Here is a 24,527-nt window from a genome sequence, read left to right on the forward strand (position 1 = left end):
CCCCAAACCACACATCTGTTTTTGGTAATTACTATGCTAGTCCCTGTTTCTATGTATTTAACTTAATTTTAAACATGCATCCTAATGCATTTAAAAGAGGCAAGGTCAAGCAGTATTTGGTTTTCTGTGCTTAGCTAATTTCACTTAGTTTGATGTTAACCAGTTTAATCTATATTTTTGTACATATGGGGTTTTCCTTTTATAAGACTGGATAACACTCCATCTGATAGTTCTTTCGTTACTCATCTCTTCAGACACTGGGAACAATGCTAAAGACAGCATGAGAATGCAGGCATCTATATGGAGTGCCCATCCTGCTGGCTTCGATTATGGATTGAGAAAGAGGATGACTAGGTCATGTGACCGCTCTAGTTCTCATGTTTGACAATCATCATACTGATGTACAAAGTAACTGCAGAGAGCTACATACTCACTAACAGTGCACAGAAGTTCCTGTTTCTTTCCTTTTTTATTGAGGTTCCCATTTCTTCACCTTTTGACCAATACTTGTGGCTCAGTTAGCTGTTAAATATGGCCATCCTAGCAGAGGTGCCATACATTTCATTATGGTTTTCATGGGTACTTCCAGTAACCAGGGATGCCAGCACCTTCTCATATATCTGTTGGCTCTTTGTATGTGCTCTAGAAGTGAGTGTTTAGGTCCTTCCCCCATTTTAACCATAAAGTTCTTTATATATATATATGCTTTTATCTTTGATATTTCCACTCATAGAGATAATGAATTTTAGTCTATTTCAGCCCTTATTACCCTGTCTAATCTCCCCTCTTTCTTCCACTGAGACCTTCTTCCCAGCAAGTCAGCCTCTTTCTTTTGTGGCCCTTTTGCGCGTGTGACCCATTGGACTCAGTCACGGTCGCTCATACATCCATCAATGGGAGCCTGTTTACTGGAGCATGATCAGTTTATCAGTGGCTACACCACTGAAGAGAGTGACACGCCTCCCACCAGCCGCCATTAACTTTACGTAGTTTCTCAGTGAGGTGGAGTCTCATGGACCCTTCTCCCATGATGAAATGCTGACCGGTCCCGTGTTGTGCAGATAACCACAGCTGCGGTCAGCTCATGACCAGGTCATATGGAGAAGATGCCACCTCTCGCTCTCTTCCCAAACCCTTGGCTCTTACTTTCTTTCTGTCTCATCTTCTGCTGTGTTCCCTGAGTCTTGGGGAGAAAGGTAGATGTTTTACACTTGGGCACCTCCTGGGTCTTATTCTCTGCACTTTACCAGTTGTAAATCTCTGTGTTACCCGCTATTCACTGTGAAAAGAAGTGTCTTTGATGAAGGCCAAGAGCTGCACTACTTTTTGGATATTAAGGTTAAGTATTTAGAAGCCAGTTTGCCTCGAAGTTTCTCATAACTCGCCTTTTGCTTTTGCTCTCTGAAATTGCTCCATTGAAATCAGATTGTGTGTGTGTGTGTGTGTGTGTGTGTGTGTGTGTGTGCGCGCGCGCGCGCACATGTGTGTGTGTGTGTGTGTGTGGTGTGTAAGTCCAGGTATGGGTTATATTATACTAGTCTAACAATAAATGTAGGCTGAGAAAAATTAAAGAGTAAAAGACTAAGCACAAACAGAAAATCACCTAGGGCTGCCTTCTGGAGAGGATGTCAAAGGATCCTTAGGATCAAGTTTCTCTCTTGTCCATAATAAATATGATAACATTGTCCTTTATATTTTAGTATTGTAAACAAATTCTTCACAGGATAGTATTGCCTTGTGTGCAGTAATCAACGAGGACCTTCGAGTATTCTAGAAATTCCTACTTGAAGGAAGGAAGGTATTCAGGACACAGAATGACTAGGATTACATGAGTTATCTTGAGAGGTAAATTAGCATGCTCAGCAAACGCTGAACAAAGGTGAGTAGCATTTGACTTGCCTTCTAGGGGCATATGCTGTGTATTATATAGACCGCCATAGACATACAGCACTGGCCTGTTGAGAAGTAAAATGCCATGAAAATCTAAAGGGAGGAGACATGGATCCTAGCTGAAGGGAGTTCAGGCTGATAGTTGGTTAAAGCATTCCTTCCTTTTCTATCTGTCTACCATCTACCTTTCAGTCTGTCTTTCTGTCTATGATTTTTTGATAGGATTTCACTGTGTAGCCTTGGCTGCCCAGAGACTCACTAGGTAGACCAGGATTCTCCTTCCTCTGCATTTTGAGTGCTGAGATTAAAGGTATATGAAACTATGACCAGCTATAACTATTTTTTTAACATAGATTCTATTTCTCTCTACTTCTCTACTTGGTTTTTCGAGACAGGGTTTCTCTGTACAGCAGCCCCAGTTGTCCTGGAACTTGCTCTGTAGACCAAGCTGGTCTCGAACTCACCGAGATCAACCTGCCTTTGCCTCCTGAGTGCTGGGATTAAAGGTATCTGCCACCACTGCCCAGCTTCTTGCTACTTCTTAAGCAGACTCAATAGGCGGCAGACAGTTTGATGTCTGTGAATACAGAATCACAATTAGATTTTGTCAGCTCCACACAATTCAGAGTCATTTGGGAAGTGGAACTCTCAATTGAGAAAATTCCTCCACACGACTGGCCTATAGACACGTCTGTCATGCATTTTATTGATTAATGGTTGATGTGGGAGGGCTCTGCCCATTGTGGGTAGTACCGTCACTGGTCAGGTAGTCTTGAGCTGTATAAGAAAAGCAGGCTGGGTAAGCCATGAGGAGCCTCTGCTTCAGTTCCTGCCTTGAGTTCTTGCCCCCACGTCCCTCAGTGATGGACTGTTACCTGGAAATATAAGATGAAATGAACCTTTCCCTCAAGTTGCTATTGCTCATGGTGTTTTACCACAGCAATAGAAAAGTAACTAAAACGCTTTGGGGCTGCACAGAAAGCTGCTGCCGCTGCACTGCATGGACCAAGCTCCCGTGGCCTCTCGTGCGTGCCTATGGTTCTTTTGGCCTGCATTCATGGATATCATGGTAGCCGTCATCATGCTTGCATCCACATTCTCTTTCCTCTATCTGTTGGCCCATAGACAACAGGTAAAGTGTGTTTGCATCAACTTTGGATGCCCTGAGATGCCTTCCTGGGAGTAAAGCATGGGATAAAGGGCACTAAGGCAGTTATAGCTCCCTTTATCATTGAAGGGTCTGTGTACTTCCTCATAGGCAGGCACATATTTTTAAATGGACCTTATCCCCTGTAAGAGACCTACTAAGTTCTTGATACTATACCTTCACTTTGCATATTTTGCCTCAAATCCTCAGAAGGATTCTACAAGGTAAATGCGGTCATACCTACTTTTTGGGAGAGGAAACATGTTTAGAGAGATTAGCTATGCCTAGGTTCTGTCCACTGTCCAGTTTGTCTGTCTATAGGTGAGGGGATCGTGAAAGTACCTTGTTCCTGCTGGAAACCAGTTACTTGAAGCATGGATTATTGAGCATAGAGGGCCAATGACTATTGCTTTGTATAAAGGTTGTTCTTGAGGTGCATACTGCTTCATTCAGCATGGGTTGGCGGGGGTGGGGCGGGGGTGGTGCTGGGCCTCAGACTCTGGGCCTCATGGATGCTATGTAGGTATTATACTGTTGAGCTATGTCCTGAGCCCATCTCCTGCAGTCCTTGTTTCTCTTCAGGGTTTGTGACAATCCCATAGTCACTCATTTGGCTGTGCTGGGTCCCTTGGAAAGGAGATTAGAGAATGCTTCTCTAAAGAAGTTAGCTTGTATAATTAAAGATCTAGACAGTAAAGAACTGCGTCTTATGCCTGGCCCGTGTGTACTGAAGTAAATGGATATGCCATCAAGCCGGCTATAATTTGAAACAACTCCACAACAATTCAATTTAACGTCTCCATTCGCTTACACCAAGTCTGACTTTTACAACTGTCTGGCTTGCCGCCAGTTATCACAAGAGATTTGGAAATTATCTCATAACAAAGTTAATTTTAATTCATTGTTTAAATATATGCCATAAAAGGAACTTCAGAGACTCAGACTAATGCAGCACTTGAACGGTTAGACTTTGTGCTGGGAAACAAAACAGTGGTGGAATGATGGTGCCTGGAAAACAGGGAGAAATTAATGCTTTCGTGAAGGCTCTCAAGTTGAAGTAACTAGAAGCCGGAGTGTGTTTATGTCTTTATTAGAGTTCTGTATCGTAGAGGTAATTTTCCCTGAGGAAAGTTTGGGTTTTTAAAAACAACCGGTGAGTAGTTTGCATACTGCAGCCTTATTTAGCTGTCTTCACCGTGTCACTCGAGGCTGTTTGTTAGGCTATGTCTTTGCTTCGGTGTGTCAGTATTTCAGTCCTTTTCTGGGCAACGGTGACAACAAGGACTTTTCTGGAGTCCTAAACCTCTGTGTCAGCTTCCATCATCTTCACTGACTGTGTCAACATGTTGTGGAGAGTGACCTGTTTACTAAATAGCCAGACATTCAAGGAAGAAATTCGGAACTAACTAAATAGACTTTCTCTAATTATGTCTCTCTCTTTTTTTCTTCTGGAGAGGGTAGAAGCTAAGTCAGACCCCTAAAACATTTTGTTGTGAACAGTTTTGGTGATCAAACCCGGGTCCTCAAGAGTGTGGAACAGTCACCAGACCACCTAGCTACCCTTCCAACTCCCCAGCTCTGTCAGGTTTTTTAGGTTTGCTTCCATGCTTTTAAAGCAGATACTGTCAGGCGTTAGATTTGTGCGGAACATAGCAGGCACCAGCGGTAGAGTGCCTAATTTGGCCTCACAGAACACTGAAACAGTGTGCGGCTTTCTCTTTTTATTTCCCTGTGAATGAATGAGTCTCTGAATTTCTCATAAAAGAGGTTTTATTGGTGTTCCCTGTGCTGGGTGTTGGCTTGAGATCCCGAAGCTGCCCCAGGATTGTTAGAGCCTGCCTGTGTTTATTGACCTCGTTTACATGTTTTAAGCCTTATCTGATACATGCTTTGGACACCTGCACCTCAGTCACAGTACGAGGCGTCATTTAAAGGTGAGGAGAGGAATGCTGGCTTCCGTCCCTCATCCTTGGCTGAAGCACTGGGAATAAAGGGCGGGGAGTTGCCAAAGGGCTGTGAATATGCTGGAAGCAGGGAGGCCACCAAAGTCCCCAAGAGCCAGATGCTTGGAGCTGAGTGTGAGAGGTTGAAGCGCACAACTTCTGCAGTTCCACAGTCATCCCGCACTCTGGAGGCTGCGGCAGGACGATTGCCATGAGTTTGAGGGGAGCCTGGGCTGTGTAGGGAGCTCTAGATTAGCTGTGCGACAGACAGCACTGTGAGACGCTGTATTGAAAAGTACGGCAGACAAGAAGGATTGACCTGGCAGGGAAAGAGAATATCCCCCAAACCTTTGCATCCATTCACTTCTCTGTTTCTTTTCTCTCTTCCTCTGGGTTTCCCCAGCTTTCTTAGTCCGCCATAGCCCCTCAGCACATGGGTATTTTTATCACCCCACGACTCTGCAGCTCGTTTGTACCATTTCATACTTTTTCCTGCCAAAACTCTAATCATGGCCCTTTTCTAGACCCCAGACAGCAAAGCCAGCAAGCGCCCTGGGAGAAAACAGCTCCACTATGGATAGAAATCATTATTGGTTCTCTATAGATATTTACTCACAGATTTAATTTGCAATCTTGTTGGCAAGTGGTGATCAGATAGTTAAGTTGGAATGAGTAAGCGGTAGGAAGAAGGTCACTCAGCTAGCCCTCAGATGCCAGTGTTTGTTCTGTTTACTTGAGAAGCCATTGCCACTGTCAGGTGGGTCATGTTCCCCATATGACTGTTGGCATTGCAAACAGTGTGCAGCTTCAATGGACATTAAATGGAAATGGAATTGTGTTGCAGTTGGGGATGTTGGTCGGGGGTAGAACACATGCTTAGCATGTCTAAATCCCTGTGTTCTTGTCTTAGTTAGGGTTTCTACCATGGTGAAAAAACACCATAACCAAAGGCAGCTTGGGGAGGGTTTATTTCCACTTAAACCTCTCAGATCGTGCTCCATCACTTAGGGAAGTCAGGGTAGGAACTTAAGGCAGGAACCTGGAGGTGGGAACTGAAACACAAACCGTGGAACACTGCTTCCTGGCTTGTCTGTCTGTGGCTTGCTCAGATCGCTGTCTTACAGGATCCAGGAACACCGGCCCAGAGTGGCATGACCTACAATGAGCTAGGCCCACCAACACCAATCGTTAATCTAGAAAATCACTACAGACTTGCCTAGAGGCCAGCTGGTGGGGAGCATCTTCTCAGTTGACGTTCCCATATATGTCTAGGTTTGTCCTAAGTTGACATGAAACTGACTGGGACAGTCCTATTAACAGCACCTATCCCAAAAGATGACTTACATATATTCTAACAGGAGAAACTAAGGTCAGAGATGTTATAAATACTATTGACTATAATCCAGTACTCATTTTTAAAATAACACTCCAGAAGAGATCAAATTAAGGTAGCCACTCCCCTTGTAAGCATAAGCTTCTCCCTCCCTTTGTCTGGGCGCCCAGGTCTGGCTAGCTTTACAAGCATCCAGAACCATGCTGTTACTTGTCTTCTAAGTTGCTTGGATGAGCCTGGCAAACTGACTGGGAGTGAAAGGCACTGTGCACGATGGGATGCTACATAAATATAAGTCCAATTTGTAACTATGGCTCTGAATTTTGTAGCTGACCATCACCACATGTGACGTTGAGGAAGGATAGGTATCTTTCCTTGTCTCCAGCTGTGGTTGGATCACCTGCTGCCCTTGGGCCTCACTGCTGGAGACAGCCTGGTGTCCACACCTCACTTCATGCTGTGACCTGTAACACCCATCTCATTCACTCCATTGTTTGTTCCTCTGGTTGGGGCCACAAAGAGCTTACTAAGCTAGACAGGTTCTGAACTGGCCTGCTCCTTGTGGATAGTGTGTTCTGTCTAATACCAGTGGATAGGATTTCCCTATGCCTTACTATACAACACACCATCCTCTTGACAGAGGTGTGTGGGTGGCCAGCTTCTAACACTGGAGGTGACAGGAAGGAAGGTACTACAAAACCGATGTAGGATTTGGGGCCTTAAGCATCCCATCTGCATGCTAGGTACCTGACCTCAGGAACCTTGGGAAGTTTGAGACTCCGTTTCCAAGGCAGAGCTTTTTAAACTTTTCCCACGCTGGGCCCTTGTTTACTAAGAAGTTCTGACCTGACTTGATAGGTTTATGAGCCAAACATTTACTGATAACAAATCATCAGATATTTTATTTTAAAAAATTCTTTGGTATATGTAGAATTTTAACATATATATTAAAGATGAAAGCAGATTTGTTTTCTGTTGAGATTAGTGTAATTGTTTTTACCTAGAGAGCTAAACCTTGGCTGATTATTTGATTCTTTAGGAAGTAAAGTATCTTCAGTGTTTTTCAGAGTTGGTGGCTGTTTGGTTTTTTATCATTGTCAATGTTCAGAACACCATGTCACATGGTTACATAGCATAAAATATCAGGATGTTTTATGATTCCAAGTCTTTATTTCACAAACTGTTGGAAATTCTGTCCTCATCTAAACCAAAATTCATTTAATGACCTTTAAATGAAGCTCAAGTCAGCAACCCAAACATCAACTAGTACAATCACACATTTTAACACAATACAGTTCAGAACACACTGATTTGATGCCTGCTGAGCAATGGTGGCTGGGAAATAGTCGAAGTTTTGTTTCCTGGGCCCTGGAAGATGGCTTCGTTTGTAAAGTGCTTTCTGTTGCTGTGGTAAGCACCATGACAAAGAACAGCTTACAGGGAAAGGGTCGTTTCATCTTGGAGATCTTAGTCCATCACTGAGGGAAGAGAGGGCAGGACCTTAAGCAGGGACCATGGAGGAAAGCTGCTCTCTGACTTGTTCCCAGACGCATGTTCAGCTGCCCTTCTTTATAGAAGGCTCGCTCGCCTTGGGTTGGCACTGCCCACAGTGGGTGGGACCTTCCTATACCAATTAACAATCAAGAAAATGCCCCCAGACATGTCCACAGGCTAGTCTGATGGGGGCAGCTCTCCAAATGAGATTCGTCTTTCCTGGATGTGTCAAGTTGATAGCCAAGATCAGCTGTCACACAGTACAGCTTGAAGACCAGATTTTAGATTTCCAGAACACACATACAAAGCCAGGTGTGGTGGACATGTGTCTGTAATCCTAGTCCTGGGGTGACAGAAGCAGGAAGATCCTTAGAGCTTGCTGCCAGCCTAATTGGTGAGCTCTGGGTTCATAAGGAAGGTGCCTGATACTAGCATCAGGTCTACACACACACACACCCACACCATACGTGCTCGCACACACACACACACACACACACAGCTGCATGCACACAAACACACACATAAGCACTCACACGTACAGAAAATCTCCGTCTTCCATAATTAAGCCATCTCACTTCTATAAGAGCAGAAGAGTTGGTGTGAATGGTAAATAAACAAATAAATCAAATATTGCACTTCACAGTAGTCTCTAGTCTGAGTCAGACCATTCCAGGATGAGTTCTTAGCGTGACAGCGCATGCCGTACAGAGTCTCTGAGTTGTGTGTCCAGAACCCTCACCTCAGTTGTTTGACCCCATGTGGGGCTCTGACCTGCAGCTTAAGAAGGTGTGTCTTGGGCTCTGCCACCTCTAGATGGGTGTGTGGCCATTGTTGCCTCCCAGTGGTGGGTCTCATCAGGAACCCTTCCCTGCATTACAGACCTGGCAGCAGAGGAAGCAGCTAGTGTTTGAAAAGGCTGCAGGTCTAGCTGCAGCATTTCCTGTCTTACAGATTGATGGTGTCTAGCTGTTCTGCTGATGTCATTGTGTATCTGTGTTTCCAAGTGAGTGCAACAGAGGAGGAGGGTGGCTTTAATCTAGCAAGAGCTCATTACCCCTTGAGGGATGAAGGGTAGGCTCCTGGCTTACTTCTGTTTGATTTGTTTGCTTCATTGGGGGAAAACAAATGACTGTGTCATCCTATAGAGAATTCTACTTTCTCGTTGACATACAAATAAACAGCCTCCCACATTTGATGTATTTATTTATTTATTTTACCACTGCTGGAACCATTAGCTTCTTAAAAACCGCATTGTTATGTTGCTTTACTATATTTTGACCTTCATTTTTGGATGGGAAGAAAAAAACAATAAATATGTCTCTATATTTTATTATACAGCAAGTGAAGCACTCTTAACTACAAATGACCACTAGACACCAGAATCCTCTAAAGTCTGATGGATGAGCTGAAAAACCAAACCACACCACAGGGAGGAGGATGGGGGGGGGGTAGAGGCAGTGTAAATTGTTTCTGGCAGTACCTTTATCTTGAGGATTCAGCTTTTATCCATTCATTAAAAGAAAGCATTAGAATGCCCTCTTCTCCCTTGTTTGTCCCCTTTATCTGTCACAATGTAGATGGTAATGAGTACATTTGTTTGTTTTCATTAGAAGTGCACATCTGCCTGCAGAACCCATAATATAAAAATGTTAGGTATTGGCTGTTAGGAGCTTCTAGAAATGTGAGCTGTGCCAAGGCAAACATGTAATTGGCAACTGGTCCCATGTAGTCTGCATCCTTCCTCTTCATAGTCCTGCTGCTCAGGATTTTGGGGCCTGGCATCCAGGCTCCTGTGATCTTGCAGTTGTTTTTCTGATCTATCTGCCAGAGTCAATTTGTCATTAGCCAAGTCTGACTTGAGCAGTGGGTTTCCAAGTCTTTGCCAGGCAGGTACTGTAGATGCTTAGGAGAAGGTCTCTCACTGCTCTGTTGCTAGGTTACTGAACCCTGAAGTACTGAACCCTGAACATACCGTCTATGCTCCAGATTTGTTATTTATGGTTGCAAGCAGCTGCTGTTCATATTTTGGATGGTAAACAATGAGATAGAAAATGAATAAGACCAAATAGTTAGACACAGCACCGCAACAAATAACTACAAGCAGATGTCTAGGACATGCTCGGCTAAGGATACTGATTTGAAGTTACTGTTTATGCTCAGAGAGTTGGCGCCTACCTTTACAGAGCTGTGGTGTTAACTCAGCCAAGAACTTGAACCCTGTCAAGTTAAGAACTAGATGATGAGGCCGCAGATGCTGCTGCAGTCCAGTGCTCCTGGGCTAGTGGTGGGGTTAAAAGCATCAGTTTTAGATATGGGATCTTTACGTTTTCCCCTTTTATTCTTTCCATTGAAATTTCTCCTTTGTTCGTATTTTTAATCATGTGGGAAACTTTTATTCAGAGAATATATTTACCAAAATTGTGGTATAATTATATAATCAACATTTGACCATTTGAAAAAGCCCAGGATAGTGATTTTTTTCCACCTGCTCTTCTCATAAAAGTTTTTAAAGCTGAAATTACTATTGTTTCTCATCCTACACACTTCTAATCAGCATATAAAGTAATAAACATGTGTTAGCCTCCTACCTTTTGCAACGATTTGCACAGTATCAGGCTCATCAGAAAGCACAGCTGGCCCTCAAATTTATAAACAACACCAAGACAAAAGTTCACAGTACAAAACAACAGTGTATAATTATTTTATAAATGAGAGTTAAGTGCTAACTGCAGAGAGAGAAGACTCCAAATGGTCCAAGAAAGATGGAGAGGAAAGATACATGCAGACATTTAGCAACTTGGATCATGCTGTGTGAGTGGTTCTGATGGACCTGTGCTGAGTAGGTCCAGTAGACCCAGGCTGATGACATTAGGCAAAAGGAAGTGCTGTGGCCTAGAGCAGCATTTCCTAGAGATGTTAAGATGTGTTCTAGCCTTTGAAGGGTGGGCAGGCTTTGACAGCAGGCAGAAGTTATAGGCAGAGTTCTGGTTAAGGGTGTGACTGAGAACACAGACTTTTGTAGCTAGACACCACACTTGTTACATCAAGGCACCTGTAAAATCTATATGGGATGATGGCATATGTGTATGGAAAACCTTCAGTCATGTGACAAGGATTTAAGCCTCTTCTTGGAGAAATTCGCTTATTACTTTCTAAGAAAGATGTATTTAATTGTGTGTGTGTGTGTGTGTATGTGTGGGATATATGCTATGTGTGCAGGTGACTTTGGAGGCCAGAGGCATCAGATCCCTCTAGGTGCTAGTGACCAAACTCAGATCCTCTGCAAGAGGCTCTTAGCTGCTGAGCTGTCTCTCTACCTTACTACATTTTTAGTGAACACATATTCTAAGCTATGCTCTATTAGAAGACGTGGTTAATGTGAGGTGTGATGGCATGTGACTGTTGACTGTTACCCCAGCACTCAAGAAACTGAGGTAGGCTTGGTTACACAGCAAGACTCTGCTTTAAAATGGTACACAAGAATAAGAAATGCCATAGACTCCCAAGGAGTCTACACTTGGTATTTCTAGAAATGATAGACAGGTGATTGGGAATGAGAGCCATTTTGCACATATGGTGGCTTTGAGGTGGGTCACCACCACTGGCTCCAGCATTTTTGGGGGAAGGTTTGCTTACATACACCAAAAGTCAGGCAAAGATGAGGCAGGAGAACCCATTTCTATGCAAGGTTTCCAGCAAACACATAGGTGGGGAGACACAACATCCTGCTGCTTGGCATTTGGAGAATCATTGAGTTTCTAGTTTTTCCCCGTCAGAGCTTCCAACACAGCAGTGGGAAAATACAGAGATGTGGGTCTGTCTTCAAAGGACTACTGCTCTCAGTGTGTCTTCTAGACTGGCATATCTAAGAGATACCACAATGATGTACATGCAGGCTTTCTCTGGAAATGTGCAGGCTTGAAGGGCACTTGGTGAGACCCATGTGATGGTGTTAGTTATTCTAAGGCAGTAGGAGGAAGCTGTAGTGGTTTAGCGGGTCTGGGTGAAAGTTAGTAATCTAAGTTCCCCAGCATTCAGTGTCTCATTTATGGCTTAGGAGCCCAACCTTAATCAGTCTGGGGTTGTGTCTCGATTCAGAATCCATCTATCTTAAAGTCTTTATCCTGGAAGCATTAGTGAGTACTGGTGGATGTGAGGCTAGAAGAAGGCCTCAATTTATCTTTGTTATGCAAAGTTGATGAGATTCTTACGAAGTAAGACTTTTTAGTAAAAGTTTGAATCGTTTTCTGATGCTTTCACAGCCGCCATCCTAACATCCATTGGACATGACTATGCAGTTTTCCCTCTTTCAGGTAAAGCAAAATGTAAACAAAGGGATATAGTAAAAACTGAAGTTTTAAGGCCAGGTCCAGAGATGATCTATAAATACTAATTTTAATTTTCATCCTAACTTTTTAGAAATGTTTTCAGTGAGTTCTATGAATTAGAAACATGTTGTCTTTACTTTTCCCAGCCTGGAGTGGTAGTAACAGGGATGAAGTAGAACTGGGGGGCAGTGTGGTGGTCCTCATAGCACATGGGGACACTGTGGTGGTCCTCATAGCACATGGGGACACTGTGGTGGTCCTCATAGCACATGGGGACACTGTGGTGGTCCTCATAGCACATGGGGACAGTGTAGTGGTCCTCATAGCACATGGGGACAGTGTGGTGGTCCTCATAGCACATGGGGACAGTGTGGTGGTCCTCATAGCACATGGGGACAGTGTAGTGGTACTCATAGCACATGGGGACAGTGTGGTGGTCCTCATAGCACATGGGGACAGTGTGATAGTGGTCCTCATAGCACATGGGGACAGTGTGATAGTGGTCCTCATAGCACATGGGGACAGTGTGATAGTGGTCCTCATAGCACATGGGGACAGTGTGATAGTGGTCCTCATAGCACATGGGGACAGTGTGGTGGTCCTCATAGCACAGCAGTAATGAACAGCTTGCCCTGTGTGTGTCTGTCGTTTTTTAGGCATATGTAGCCACTTGCAGGTGAGCCACCCATTGGTGGTTTTATAAGAGCTAGCTGGACCAGAATGCGGCCAGATCCTCATTTGACTTCTTCAAGACCTCTCTGGTAGAATAGTCACTCACTGAGCTCAGAGTTGAGTACTCTGTTTCAGATGAAGCCTCCATATCTCCAGTGAGACATGCTTGTAGCCAAGCATGTCTTAATGCTGCGCTGTGGGCCTTCTGGCTCATCTTGTAGAGTCCTATTGAGCTTGTCACATGGTCACTTTCCGTGCTGTGGATGAGTAGGAGAGAACACCATGTCCACAAACAAGACGACTTCAAGTAGGGAAGATTGGATTGAATCAGAATGATTGTTTCAGTCAGTCTCAATTTCTGGTAACATTTACAAGGTCATCATAGCTTGAGACCTTTAGCCCTGCATGTTCCTTCATAGATTTTCAGTGGCCAGATAAGAACAGCCAGGCTAAAGAGGAGCATCTCTTCTGTTTGTCCTCTTGGGAAACAGTCAGAGATGAACTGCAGGTGCAACGAAAAGACCTTTCAGCCCAGAGTTAAGGTTAACTGTGGTAGTGGCAGGGCCAGCTGACCTGCTCTAGGGCATGGCCATCACTCTGTGACCTTGTCTTGTCCTTTAGGATCTATTCTCTAGCTTCTTATAACAGTGATGGCACAGAATGGCTTTTTTGGCTGAATGCTGCAAAATCAAGGAAGTTCCCCAAAGCCTTACGCTTTCCTTGAGAAAAATATGAAAGAAAGTTGAGATACTTAAAAAACAAAATCCAGTTTAGTATGTGAAAGGGCCTGACTTATGCTGCCCGAAAATGATGTTTATAATTTAATCTTCTGAAGACGCCATTCTTAAGTTGTTATTTGCCATGGAAAACCAGCCAAGGACTTAAATTCCATTGAGAACAAACAACCAAAGACTGATTTGTCAGATGGGTCCCTTTCTGAAGTGTTGCTGTTCATGTATTAATTCTGACTAAAAATGGGGAAATACATGCAGGAGGCTGGATATCTTATTGTGAATCTTTGGACGCTAGTGGAAGGTGGAAAATAAAATAGGTTGTAAAAAAAAGTAAAAGTATTTTCAAAATAATAGCACATTTCCCCCAGGACACATTATGGCCACTATTCTAGTGCCAAAAAACTTTGAAAATTCTTCACAACTCCTCTCCTGTCTTTTTGGGGAGAATAAAACTAACATTTTAAATTCTCTATGATGGCCCAGATAAACATTTTGAACTTTGATCATTGGTGATACAGTAAAGATGTCACTGTCCATGGGGGTAAATTAAGAGATGGGATTGAAGGCAGATCCCTTCCTTAAAAGTATTATGTGCCATCTCTCTGTAGAAAGATGTTTCCAAGATATTCCATCCATTGCCATTTATTTACCGACTGTTGGCTTGCCATTGTGGTGGAAAGAATACAGTGAGAAATTACTGGACCGGTTGTAATCTTGGAAATCCCCTAGCAAAAGAGACAGGTATGTAAGCTGGTAACAATAAGCTCCATGCGCACTGGAGCTGAGAATTAGTGTATTTGCACACAGCCCTTACCTGTAGAGCCTTAGCATATACTACACAGAGACTGACTGCCCCCCATACAACAGAAACACTTGGTGTACTGGCTGGTTTTGTGTGTCAACTTGACACAAGCGAGAGTTATCAGAGAGGGAGGAGCCTCAGTTGAGGAAATGCCTCCATGAGATCCAGCTGTAAGGCATTTTCTCAATTAGTGATCAATCGGGAGGGCCCAGGCCATGGTGGGTGGTGCCATCCCTGAGCTGGTGGTCCTGGGTTCCATAAGAAAGTAGGCTGAGCAAGCCAGTAGGCAGCACCCTTCTCTGGCCTCTGCATCAGCTTCTGCCTCCAGGGTCCTTAAGCTTGAGTTCCTGTTCTGAATCCCTCCAATAACAGACTGCGATGTGCAGGTGTAAGCCAAATAAACCCATTCCTCCTCAACTCGTTTTATGGTCTTGGTGTTTCATCGCAGCAGTAGAAACCCTAACTAAGACGCCTGGCACTGCTCGGGGCTCTTTATTTGCGTTACACAAGGGCACACGCTTCTCCTTCTGCAGAATGCGCTCCCTCTCCCACTTCTCTCTCCATGGTGGGTAAGCCCACTAACCTTTGTTTACTAAAACCAATAACCTGCCACAGCTAACCCCTCCCCCATTTATTCTTCCCAGTTTTTCGACTCTGTTCTTCTAAAGTTCGTCAGTGTGCCATTAATAGTGAGGACTGTGACGATAGGTACTTACTCAGTGGCTGTTTCTTCATGCCAGGTATCATCTCAGGTGCTTGGCATAGGGCATCTCTCCTGTCTACATTCTCAAGACTTGATCTCTTCATACAGATGAGACTCAAGGCATGGTGAAGTAAGGAACTTGCCCATACGTCCTTTGCTACAAGACACTGGGTGTAATTTTTCCACCTCATTAGAATGGGGTACCTGAGATAGAAACATCTCCCCTCCCCACGAGGTTTTATCTATTTACATTCACAAACAGTAAAAGAGAGGCTTTCCTGTAGAGGTGTGTCTCCGTCAGCAGCCACCTGCTTCAAAGTCTGGGGTTAGTGGGCCTTCACAGACTCCATGCACACTTGGATTGTGCGGCTGAGTTCCTAGAATGAGAGCTCTTAGGCCCAAGGAAGCCCCTGTGTCCAGGCTCTTAGAAGGAAGAGGGGAGGGAAGCGGTAAGAGGTGTGTTTATATTTTTATTTATATGTATTTATTTATATTTTTAGGGAAACCGCTTTGAAGTTGTAGGACTAAGATCTTTTCAGCATTCCTACTTTATTTCAACGTAATACTAATTCTGGCTGTATTAAATATATCCACTCTCAAATATCAATACCAAATTTAGTTCTCAAATAAAATCCATGGAGTCCTTAATGTTTCCAAGTTATGAAGACTTGTTTGCTTCTGGTTCATGCTTGTTTAGTTTAATTTTTTGAAAGATTTGTTTTTATTTCTGTATATGTATGAGTGAGAGGAGGGGAGGAGGGAGCTTGTGTGTGTGCCTTGGGCACAGGTGGAGGAGAGTTTGTGTGTGTGAGCCTTGGTCACAGGTGGAGGAGAGAGTGTGAGCCTTGGACACAGGTGGAGGAGAGAGTGTGAGCCTTGGACACAGGTGGAGGAGAGAGTGTGAGCCTTGGACACAGGTGGAGGAGAGAGTGTGAGCCTTGGACACAGGTGGAGGAGAGAGTGTGAGCCTTGGACACAGGTGGAGGAGAGTTTGTGTGTGTGAGCCTTGGACACAGGTGGAGGAGAGTGTGTGTGTGTGAGCCTTGGGCACAGGTGGAGGAGAGTGTGTGTGTGTGAGCCTTGGGCACAGGTGGAGGAGAGTTTGTGTGTGTGAGCCTTGGGCACAGGTGGAGGAGAGTTTGTGTGTGTGAGCCTTGGTCACAGGTGGAGGAGAGTGTGTGTGTGTGAGCCTTGGGCACAGGTGGAGGAGAGACTGTGAGCCTTGGGCACAGGTGGAGGAGAGTTTGTGTGTGTGAGCCTTGGACACAGGTGGAGGAGAGTTTGTGTGTGTGAGCCTTGGTCACAGGTGGAGGAGAGAGTGTGAGCCTTGGTCACAGGTGGAGGAGAGAGTGTGAGCCTTGGGCACAGGTGGAGGAGAGTTTGTGTGTGTGAGCCTTGGTCACAGGTGGAGGAGAGTTTGTGTGTGTGAGCCTTGGGCACAGGTGGAGGAGAGTTTGTGTGTGTGAGCCTTGGTCACAGGTGGAGGAGAGAGTGTGAGCCTTGGACACAGGTGGAGGAGAGAGTGTGAGCCTTGGACACAGGTGGAGGAGAGAGTGTGAGCCTTGGACACAGGTGGAGGAGAGTTTGTGTGTGTGAGCCTTGGACACAGGTGGAGGAGAGTGTGTGTGTGTGAGCCTTGGGCACAGGTGGAGGAGAGACTGTGAGCCTTGGGCACAGGTGGAGGAGAGTTTGTGTGTGTGAGCCTTGGACACAGGTGGAGGAGAGTTTGTGTGTGTGAGCCTTGGTCACAGGTGGAGGAGAGAGTGTGAGCCTTGGTCACAGGTGGAGGAGAGAGTGTGAGCCTTGGGCACAGGTGGAGGAGAGAGTGTGAGCCTTGGGCACAGGTGGAGGAGAGAGTGTGAGCCTTGGGCACAGGTGGAGGAGAGAGTGTGAGCCTTGGGCACAGGTGGAGGAGAGTTTGTGTGTGTGAGCCTTGGTCACAGGTGGAGGAGAGTTTGTGTGTGTGAGCCTTGGGCACAGGTGGAGGAGAGTTTGTGTGTGTGAGCCTTGGTCACAGGTGAAGGAGAGTTTGTGTGTGTGAGCCTTGGGCACAGGTGGAGGAGAGTTTGTGTGTGTGAGCCTTGGACACAGGTGAAGGAGAGCCTCAGAGGTCAGAAGGAGTTGGTTCTTCTGGAACCAGAGTTAGAGGCAGTTGTGAGCCACCCAGTGTGGGTACTAGGCACTGAATTTGGGTCTTCTGCAAGACGATTTTTGAGAGTCCACACTGCTGTAGGTGCGTGGTGTTAATCAAGCACTCTTTGGCTGCTGCATTCTCAGAAGCTGTGTTCACTACTCACGGACTTGGACTTACCTAAGCAAGTAACAGCAATAGTTTTGAGACACAATGTAATGGCACAAAGTTCTTGTCCTTAGCTCGAAGCTTTTTTTTCTAACCAGTTCCCTACAAGACTCACTTCTAAGTAATGTCAGGCTTAGACTTATAAGCATCTGCTTCCAAAAAAAAAGTGTGTATGTAAATGAAATCAAGGTGAGATCTAACCGGCATTTAAGAAAGAAGCTTAGCGGTTGAAGTCCAGCATTGGTCCACGGGCAGGCCTGCGCGTGTTTGTTAGCCTAGTGTTCCCTATTTCTACTTTCCACCTTGTTTCACTACCTCACTTGGAGGACCCCACAGAAATGTGTCCTCTTGCATAAGGCCTGCTTCTCCTGTATTTCTTTGACCTACCTCTGTCCAACTGTTGTTTGTAAAGATATTTTCTATTAAGAAAACAGAAGTCAAAATTCATGTGTTATGGGAGTTAATAGCATGCTGTTGATCAACATGATACCAGATGATTGTGAAGGGAGGGGTGAGAATGTTCTTTGATGCTAACAGGGAGATTTGACTTCCAGATACCTTCATGTCAAATGTGACATCTCTGTGTATTTTTAGCAATCACAGTGAAAAGGTGTTAACAGTAGCTCAAAGATACCAAAGCTTCAAGATTAGAAATCACTTCCAAATTTTCTTTCTTCTCCACCACCCCCAGGTGGGCTCTTGTATTAACACTCATTATTGGGAAACACAGCAGATGGGCAAACAGACTAATGTGTGTGTGTGTGTGTGTGTGTGTGTGTGTGTGTGTGTGTGTGTGTGTAGGTGTAGGTGTGTAGCTTAGATGCTGGCTCTTTCTTCAATAAAAGAGGAGCTTCTAGATGTTGTCTTGTCTTGCTTTCCCTTTTTAATCAAAAGTACAAAAGGGACCACTTCACTCTGGTCTATTAATAATGCAATCACATCCTTTTCTTAATTGCTGATTTCATAGCCCTCTATATGCCCATTGCAATCAGAATTTGATTTCTTTCTAGTCCTGAAGGCCTCCTGTGGGCCTTCATGTCCATGTTCTTTCTGGCCTAGGGTTTCTTTATGGGTTTTATCTTTTTTTAATTTGTTTTTTTTTTAGATGTGTTTTTCTTCGCAAGAAAATTGTCTCAAACATTTTGGCATTTTTATGCTAAATGAAAAGTTCTTTAATTAGTTAGTGGAAAATAAAGGTTACCTATACCATTATGTAATCAGAAATCTTTTGCTGTAGTCTTTTTGTTTAAACAAAAGGGTCATTTATCTCTTTAACTTTTCTCAAAAATAGAGTTTTCCTTTTCAGTTTTATGAAAGTGATCTTTAAAATGAAACTCTTTTTTTCCTTTTAAGAGGGCTGAAATACGCAGTATGTGATATTCATGTGTGCATATAGACAGAATTTGCCATGCTACACTATGAGTTAGTATGGAGTAGTACTCTCATGATGCTGCAAGAGCCTTGGATCAGGTTTTAGGGGAAGGATGTACACCCATGGTCACACATCTTTAAAGTCTTTCAAAAAATTGAAATAGGTTTGTAGATTTGCTGATGCATTTTATTAAAAAATGGGGAAGTGGTCTATACAGATGGCATTGGATTAGGTTAGGTCATGGTATTGTGGTTCCCACATTTTGAGGACATTACACATGTTATGTAGGCCCCAATTGTTTGAGGAGAATGATACACAAAGTCATAAGCAGTTAATTTGGCTCTGTTTTCTGAGATGCCTGATGGTCCTGTCTCATAGATTATTTAGCTTGAAAACAAACCAACCTGTGAGTCAGTTTCAGAAGTGTCCATCAAACTTCAAAGAGATGCTTCAGTTCAGTTCTCACGCTGTGATCTGCAGCTTCAAGCAACAGCGTGCTGTTAATAACGATACGTGAAAATGGGGACTCTGCTTGCACCGGGAACCTTGCCTCTGAGTGCTGTGGTTTCAGAGACATAAATGAGTAGGCCAGGTGGGGGTGGGGAAGAACCCAAGCAGAGTGAAGGAAAGGTGGAAGCTGAGAGGAGGCCAGTGTTTATGTGAAGGTACAAACTGAAGGGGAGGCATTTCTGAAAGATTGTTCAGCCGGAAGTCTTAAGTTGAATTCAGGTTGAGTGAGAGAATCTTAAGTAGAGATGAAACCTTGACATGACACACTAGTATAAAAGGTTATGCATTTCAAAGGTGTTTTAATGGTTCCTTAGTTGTGGTCTGGTCTTAACCCCAGGGCCTCTCTAGACTCACTTTCTCAAAGCTGAGTCAGGTGCTGGGCGGTGAAGACCTTGTTGTCCTGTATTGCATCTGCAGTAGCTGGACCACGTTGCTGTGAAACTGGTCTAATTACCTCCTTCACTAATCATTTATATTCTGTGGGGGCAGAGAGGAAATTCATCTTACCACTGTGTGCTTGGTACCTACGAATCACAGTCTGTTACTAAGGAGTTTTCAATTAACAACTGCTAATTAAATGATTGAATGATTGGACAAGTGCTTATGACATAGTCAAAACTTTTCGTTGCTGATCCATGCATGATTAACTTCAGGAATTGGAGATTTGCCCCTCAAATGACTTTACACTGATAATGGAGAGAGAGCTCCTATTGGGTGACAGTGCTTATTAAAACATAATTAGCTGAGTGTGGTAGTGTATGCCCATAGTCCCAGCTACATGAGAGGCTGAAACAGGGAGTTCAAGACCCCTCGGCCCCCCTCCCCATGATATCACATGATATGATATATACTAAATACATATGTAACTAAACTGAAACTTCCTCTGGAATGGTTTGAATTGGGTATAAATTGTGACTGTGTACCTATTAACCTGACCCTCACTCCAGTACTTGAGTAATAGAGACATCCTTTAAAAAAAAATCTTACATTGTTTTATCCTTGTTAGCAAGAAGCAACATGTTCTTTTTCATGTAACTTTAACTTCTTACATTCAAGTAGATTTTTAACTGAAGCACAGCTTTTATAAATGAGAAGCAGCATGCAATGCCTCTTGGGGTCAGGAGGCTCATTCCTGTCGGACACTGATGTTACGGTGGTCTCTCCGCATCTGTGAGTTCAACTTCCATGGTTTCAGTTACCTGAACTCAATGACACTACTAATGTTCTTGCCTCATCCCAAAGAGAATACCATGCCTCGTAGTGCCATACAATGCTTCTATTTTATTACTAATCACCGCCGCTCTCTTACAGTCTCTAATTTGTAAAGTCATTTTTTTCACAAATATGTATGTAAGGAAAACAGTGTATGCAGCGTTGCTTCTGCTCTGTTTTCATCTGTTGGGGGTCTGGAAACGTACATACCTGGGCAGGAGTGAGACTTCAGTCTTTGTAACTACGCAAGAAATTTCAAATATGAACTTAGAATGAAAAACAAAATAAAGCCCACTGAGGCGACCGAGGAAGGGTGGGAACGTGTCTCTCTGTTCTCGGAAGCCCTGCGTGACTGGATTAGTTCATTTCCCTTTCTTCTCCTGCTTTCACCTCATTGATTCTGAAGAGGTGACAAGAGGCAAGGAGAGGTTCCTGTCTGAGTGGTTTGTCTCCCTGTGCCTGTGTGAGGTGGTCTGATTGTAGACTTCCTGTTTGGGAAGGGAGGGACTTCCCTCCACAACTATGGCCTTCCCCTATGTCGCTATTCTGGGGATGGAGGATGCTGGCCTGAGAAAGTGCTGACAGAAACCAGAAACCACAGCAGCATTGGCAGGGAGAGGACAGCAAGAACTCTTAGGTGCCATGAGCTGGGGAGGGTTTTTCACCTCCTCGCTCCTACCTGTAGAGACCAGTCTCATCTATTGTTTCAGTGATGCTTCTTCAGAAACTAGGCGAGGTAGGCAGAGGGGTAACTGTGTTACTAGTTTAATAAGTGTCGCAAGATGGTCTCCCATGATTATGATCCTAACTGCATGAAGCTGGATGGAGATGGCAAGGCCTCCAGACTCTTCATAAAGCATCACAGCCATGCCAGCCTCTGGCTACCCTGACCCTTCTGGAGCAGGTGCACACATGTGCCCTGTCTTTCCCTAGCCCGGTTCTTATTCAGCTGCTCCTCACGTCTGTATGCCATCACTGTGTTTTCAAACTCATCAGTTTCTACCACATCTTCACTACAGCACAGAAATACCACTTCCTCTCTCTAGTCACTGCCCCCACCCAGTCAGAATTTGACCTGATCTTTTGAGTTCTACGTCCTACCACGGCCCTTATTGTGTGTATATATTCTTTTTGTTGTCAGAAGCTCTTCCCCATCATGTTCCTGAGACATGTAGATGTTTCAAAGATATAACTGCTAAGTAATAGAATAGTTTGTGTGTATATTAGTATGTATACCAATAGACCTAGATTTCGTATAGCTTTACAAGATGAAAATGTTGTAACACAAGGACCTGATGTGTGAAGGAGGAGTTAGCATTAACTGTCTAAGAAACAAATGTCATGGTTTGTAATATTTCTGCAAGCAGCCTTATACTTTGTTCTCATGGTCAGTGATGAGAGAATAGTCTGAGGGATTATATGCAAGTAATAAGTCACAGTATTTATTGTCATAGTACTATATGTCATAGTATATATTATAGTTGTAGTAGTTAGTTGTAGTTATTGTTTGCATGGCTTAATTTAGCTCATTCCCTTTGTATTTAATCTCAACTATTAAATTAATTATGTTGTTAGGAAGTGCTCTTTGCTGACGTTTTATGTCTTAAGTGATCAGATTTCTGTATCCAAAGATGTCCTTTGCCTTCTAAGAAGAGCCTAGGGTCCAGCAGTTTTGTTGAAAAATGAAGCTTGCAGCTGTGTTTCAGTAGTACCATCTGTGAGACATGCCAGGCTCAACTGTTCATAGCAGACATGCGGAATGTGAGTGTTGGTGAAGGTTGAAGGAAGAATGGTGCTTTCTCGGTGCTGCCAGGGTTTCTTGAGGAGGTAAGGGGTGGAGGTGGAATGAATAAGAGAGGTATTCCGACAGAAACAGCTTCAAGATTGTAGCACCTCATTTACAGGACTGGAAAAGCTGGATAAGACTGGTGGAAATACAGCAAGAACAAAACAAAAGGAACTTTTCAGAGCACACTGGGCACAGCAAACCCTGAGAATCTGGGGCAGCTACCATCAGTGTGGCAGGGAAGGGGATCTCACTTTAACAGAATGAGAATCAGCTCTGAGTGACTTATTCATAAATGGTCCTTACACCTTTATGAGAGACCACTTGGCACACCAAGGCCATGCCAAGTATTAGACAAGTAACTGAGCTATGTGTTTTTCTCTGTCTCCCTACATTTTCTCCTCAGTCCTTAAAACAGTAAGAGCTGAGCAAAAGTTAGCACAAGGAAGCCTAAATCTTGACTTCAGTGGACTCCAGATGTCTAGCCTAGTCCAGCTGTCTACTCCAGATGCATCGTCTACTCCAGGTGCCTAGTCTACTCCAGATGCATAGTCTACTCCAGATGCCTAGTCTACTCTAGCTGCCTAGTCTACCCCAGCTGCCTAGTCTACTCCAGATGCATCACCTAGTCTATGTTTCAATGTGAGGAGGAAGATGATCTACCGAAACAAGCAAAACCTGTGAGCACTGGCCTGCAGGGAGGGATGGCAGAGGCACGGTGTGACTTACTCTAGAAGTTTTGATGTTCCAGAACGTCAGCAAGTTCATAAACCTGAAGATGCCCATGTGTCAATCAGTAGTTCTCATTTCCTTGAATAAAGTCATATGTGCTCTACATCTCTTTGAAATTGTTTCCTTCCCAACATATGTTGTGTGTGGCAGGGCTTCTAGGTTGCTTTCTGAGCAGGGATCTAGAGGGGATGATCACACTGTACTTCCTTCTTCAGCACTGAGTGTGGAATCCAGGGATTGGGCTCTCTCATTCTGCCCCCCTTAAATCCCCCGGCCCCCCGCAGGGAGCAATCCCAGGTATGGAATCTCCCTTTCTGATCTAGCCTTCTCTTCTTGCAGGCACATACACCGTGACCTACACAGCAGCAGCGGCAGAAGCAAGGTGGATTTCCTTTGTGTTTAAAGAGAAAAAAAGAAAAATGTGCCCGTGTCTGTAGAGATGCTTTGCAGTGCAGCCCGGCTGAAGCTGACCGAATGAGACTATGGGCTGTGCCTCTGCCAAGCATGTTGCTACTGTTCAAAATGAAGAGGAGGCTCAGAAAGGGAAGAACTACCAGAACGGAGATGTGTTTGGCGGTGAGTGCTAGCACGCTTTCCTCTTGGCCTGTTGGTTCCAGGCCTTTCGCTTTGGTGATAGTGAACAGCTGGACTGGTCCTTGCGTTCCACTGTTGGGTCAAAGCCATGCTCAGACTTGAGTGAAGTCAGTGCAGACCTTTTTTTCTTACTGTCAGTGTATATCGTGTGTACCTAGGGAGGCTTGGGGAGCATCGTAAAGGTTTTATACAGTGAGTTCAGATTTAACCTAAAGAACTAAAGAGGTTGAAGTTGGTACATGAAGCAATAACTTGTGTTCTGCTGTGTGACAACTGAAAATACAGGCCAAAAATGGAGTGAGTGGAGGTTTATAAATGAGAATGTGGGTGTGTTTTAGGGTCAATAGCATAAATCTACATTCGAAAATACAATGAAGAGTAATTATTATGTACCTAGTGAAAAAGTCACCCAAATTGCAGGTTCATGGCCTTTTCTCTAACCCCCCAAAATTTGCATTCTTTAAAAAATGAAGCTGCACCGGGCAGTGATGGTACATGCCTTTAATCCCAGCACTCAGGAGGCAAAGGCCGGCAGATCTCTGTGAATTTCAGGTCAGCCTGGTCTATAAAGCTACATAGAGAAAGACCAAAAAAAAAAAAAAAAAGATTCTTTGCACAAAAGCTCAGATATCTTCAGTAGCTCTGGCAACTCTGCATCTTTTTACTTGGGGATCACCAGGATAGGGTGGCATTTGTCCCTTCAGTAAGCCTGTGGCCTCTGTTGAACCAGGCTCTTCCCCATTAATACACACCAAGCCTAGGTCACTCTCAGGCATTCATTACCTGCCTGGCCACTTAATGAATTTTGAGCTTCTTGACCTTGAGTTTGTCCCTTGGAAGATCAATTTCTGCTATGATGGAATGTGAATATTTATATATAACTCAAGTTAGTACAGGGCATATGAAACAGTTTTTGCTAAATGACTTCATAGTAATATCTACTAACTGAAATATAAATAAAAAATAGTGCGTGCGT

At 44.1% G+C, this 24,527-nt stretch overlaps 1 protein-coding gene across 7 annotated transcripts in view; it reads left to right on the top strand.

Annotated features, from left to right (window-relative positions):
* Positions 1-24,527, top strand: part of CUNH1orf21 (chromosome unknown C1orf21 homolog) — a 193,773-nt gene that overhangs the window by 62,871 nt on the left and 106,375 nt on the right. For 6 of the 7 annotated variants that reach the window (XM_040738970.1, XM_040738968.1, XM_005071277.4 and 3 more), the window contains one exon: positions 23,297-23,533. In XM_040738970.1, the coding sequence (XP_040594904.1) occupies positions 23,440-23,533 (94 nt within the window). In that variant the 5' untranslated portion in view covers positions 23,297-23,439. Of the gene's footprint in view, positions 1-14,149; positions 14,283-23,296; positions 23,534-24,527 lie in introns of those variants that run through there. The other variant, XM_040738971.1, reaches the window with a different exon arrangement.

The sequence above is a fragment of the Mesocricetus auratus genome, unplaced genomic scaffold (genome assembly GCF_017639785.1).
Source record: "Mesocricetus auratus isolate SY011 unplaced genomic scaffold, BCM_Maur_2.0 Super-Scaffold_100676, whole genome shotgun sequence".
In the NCBI taxonomy this organism is placed as follows: Eukaryota; Metazoa; Chordata; class Mammalia; order Rodentia; family Cricetidae; genus Mesocricetus; species Mesocricetus auratus.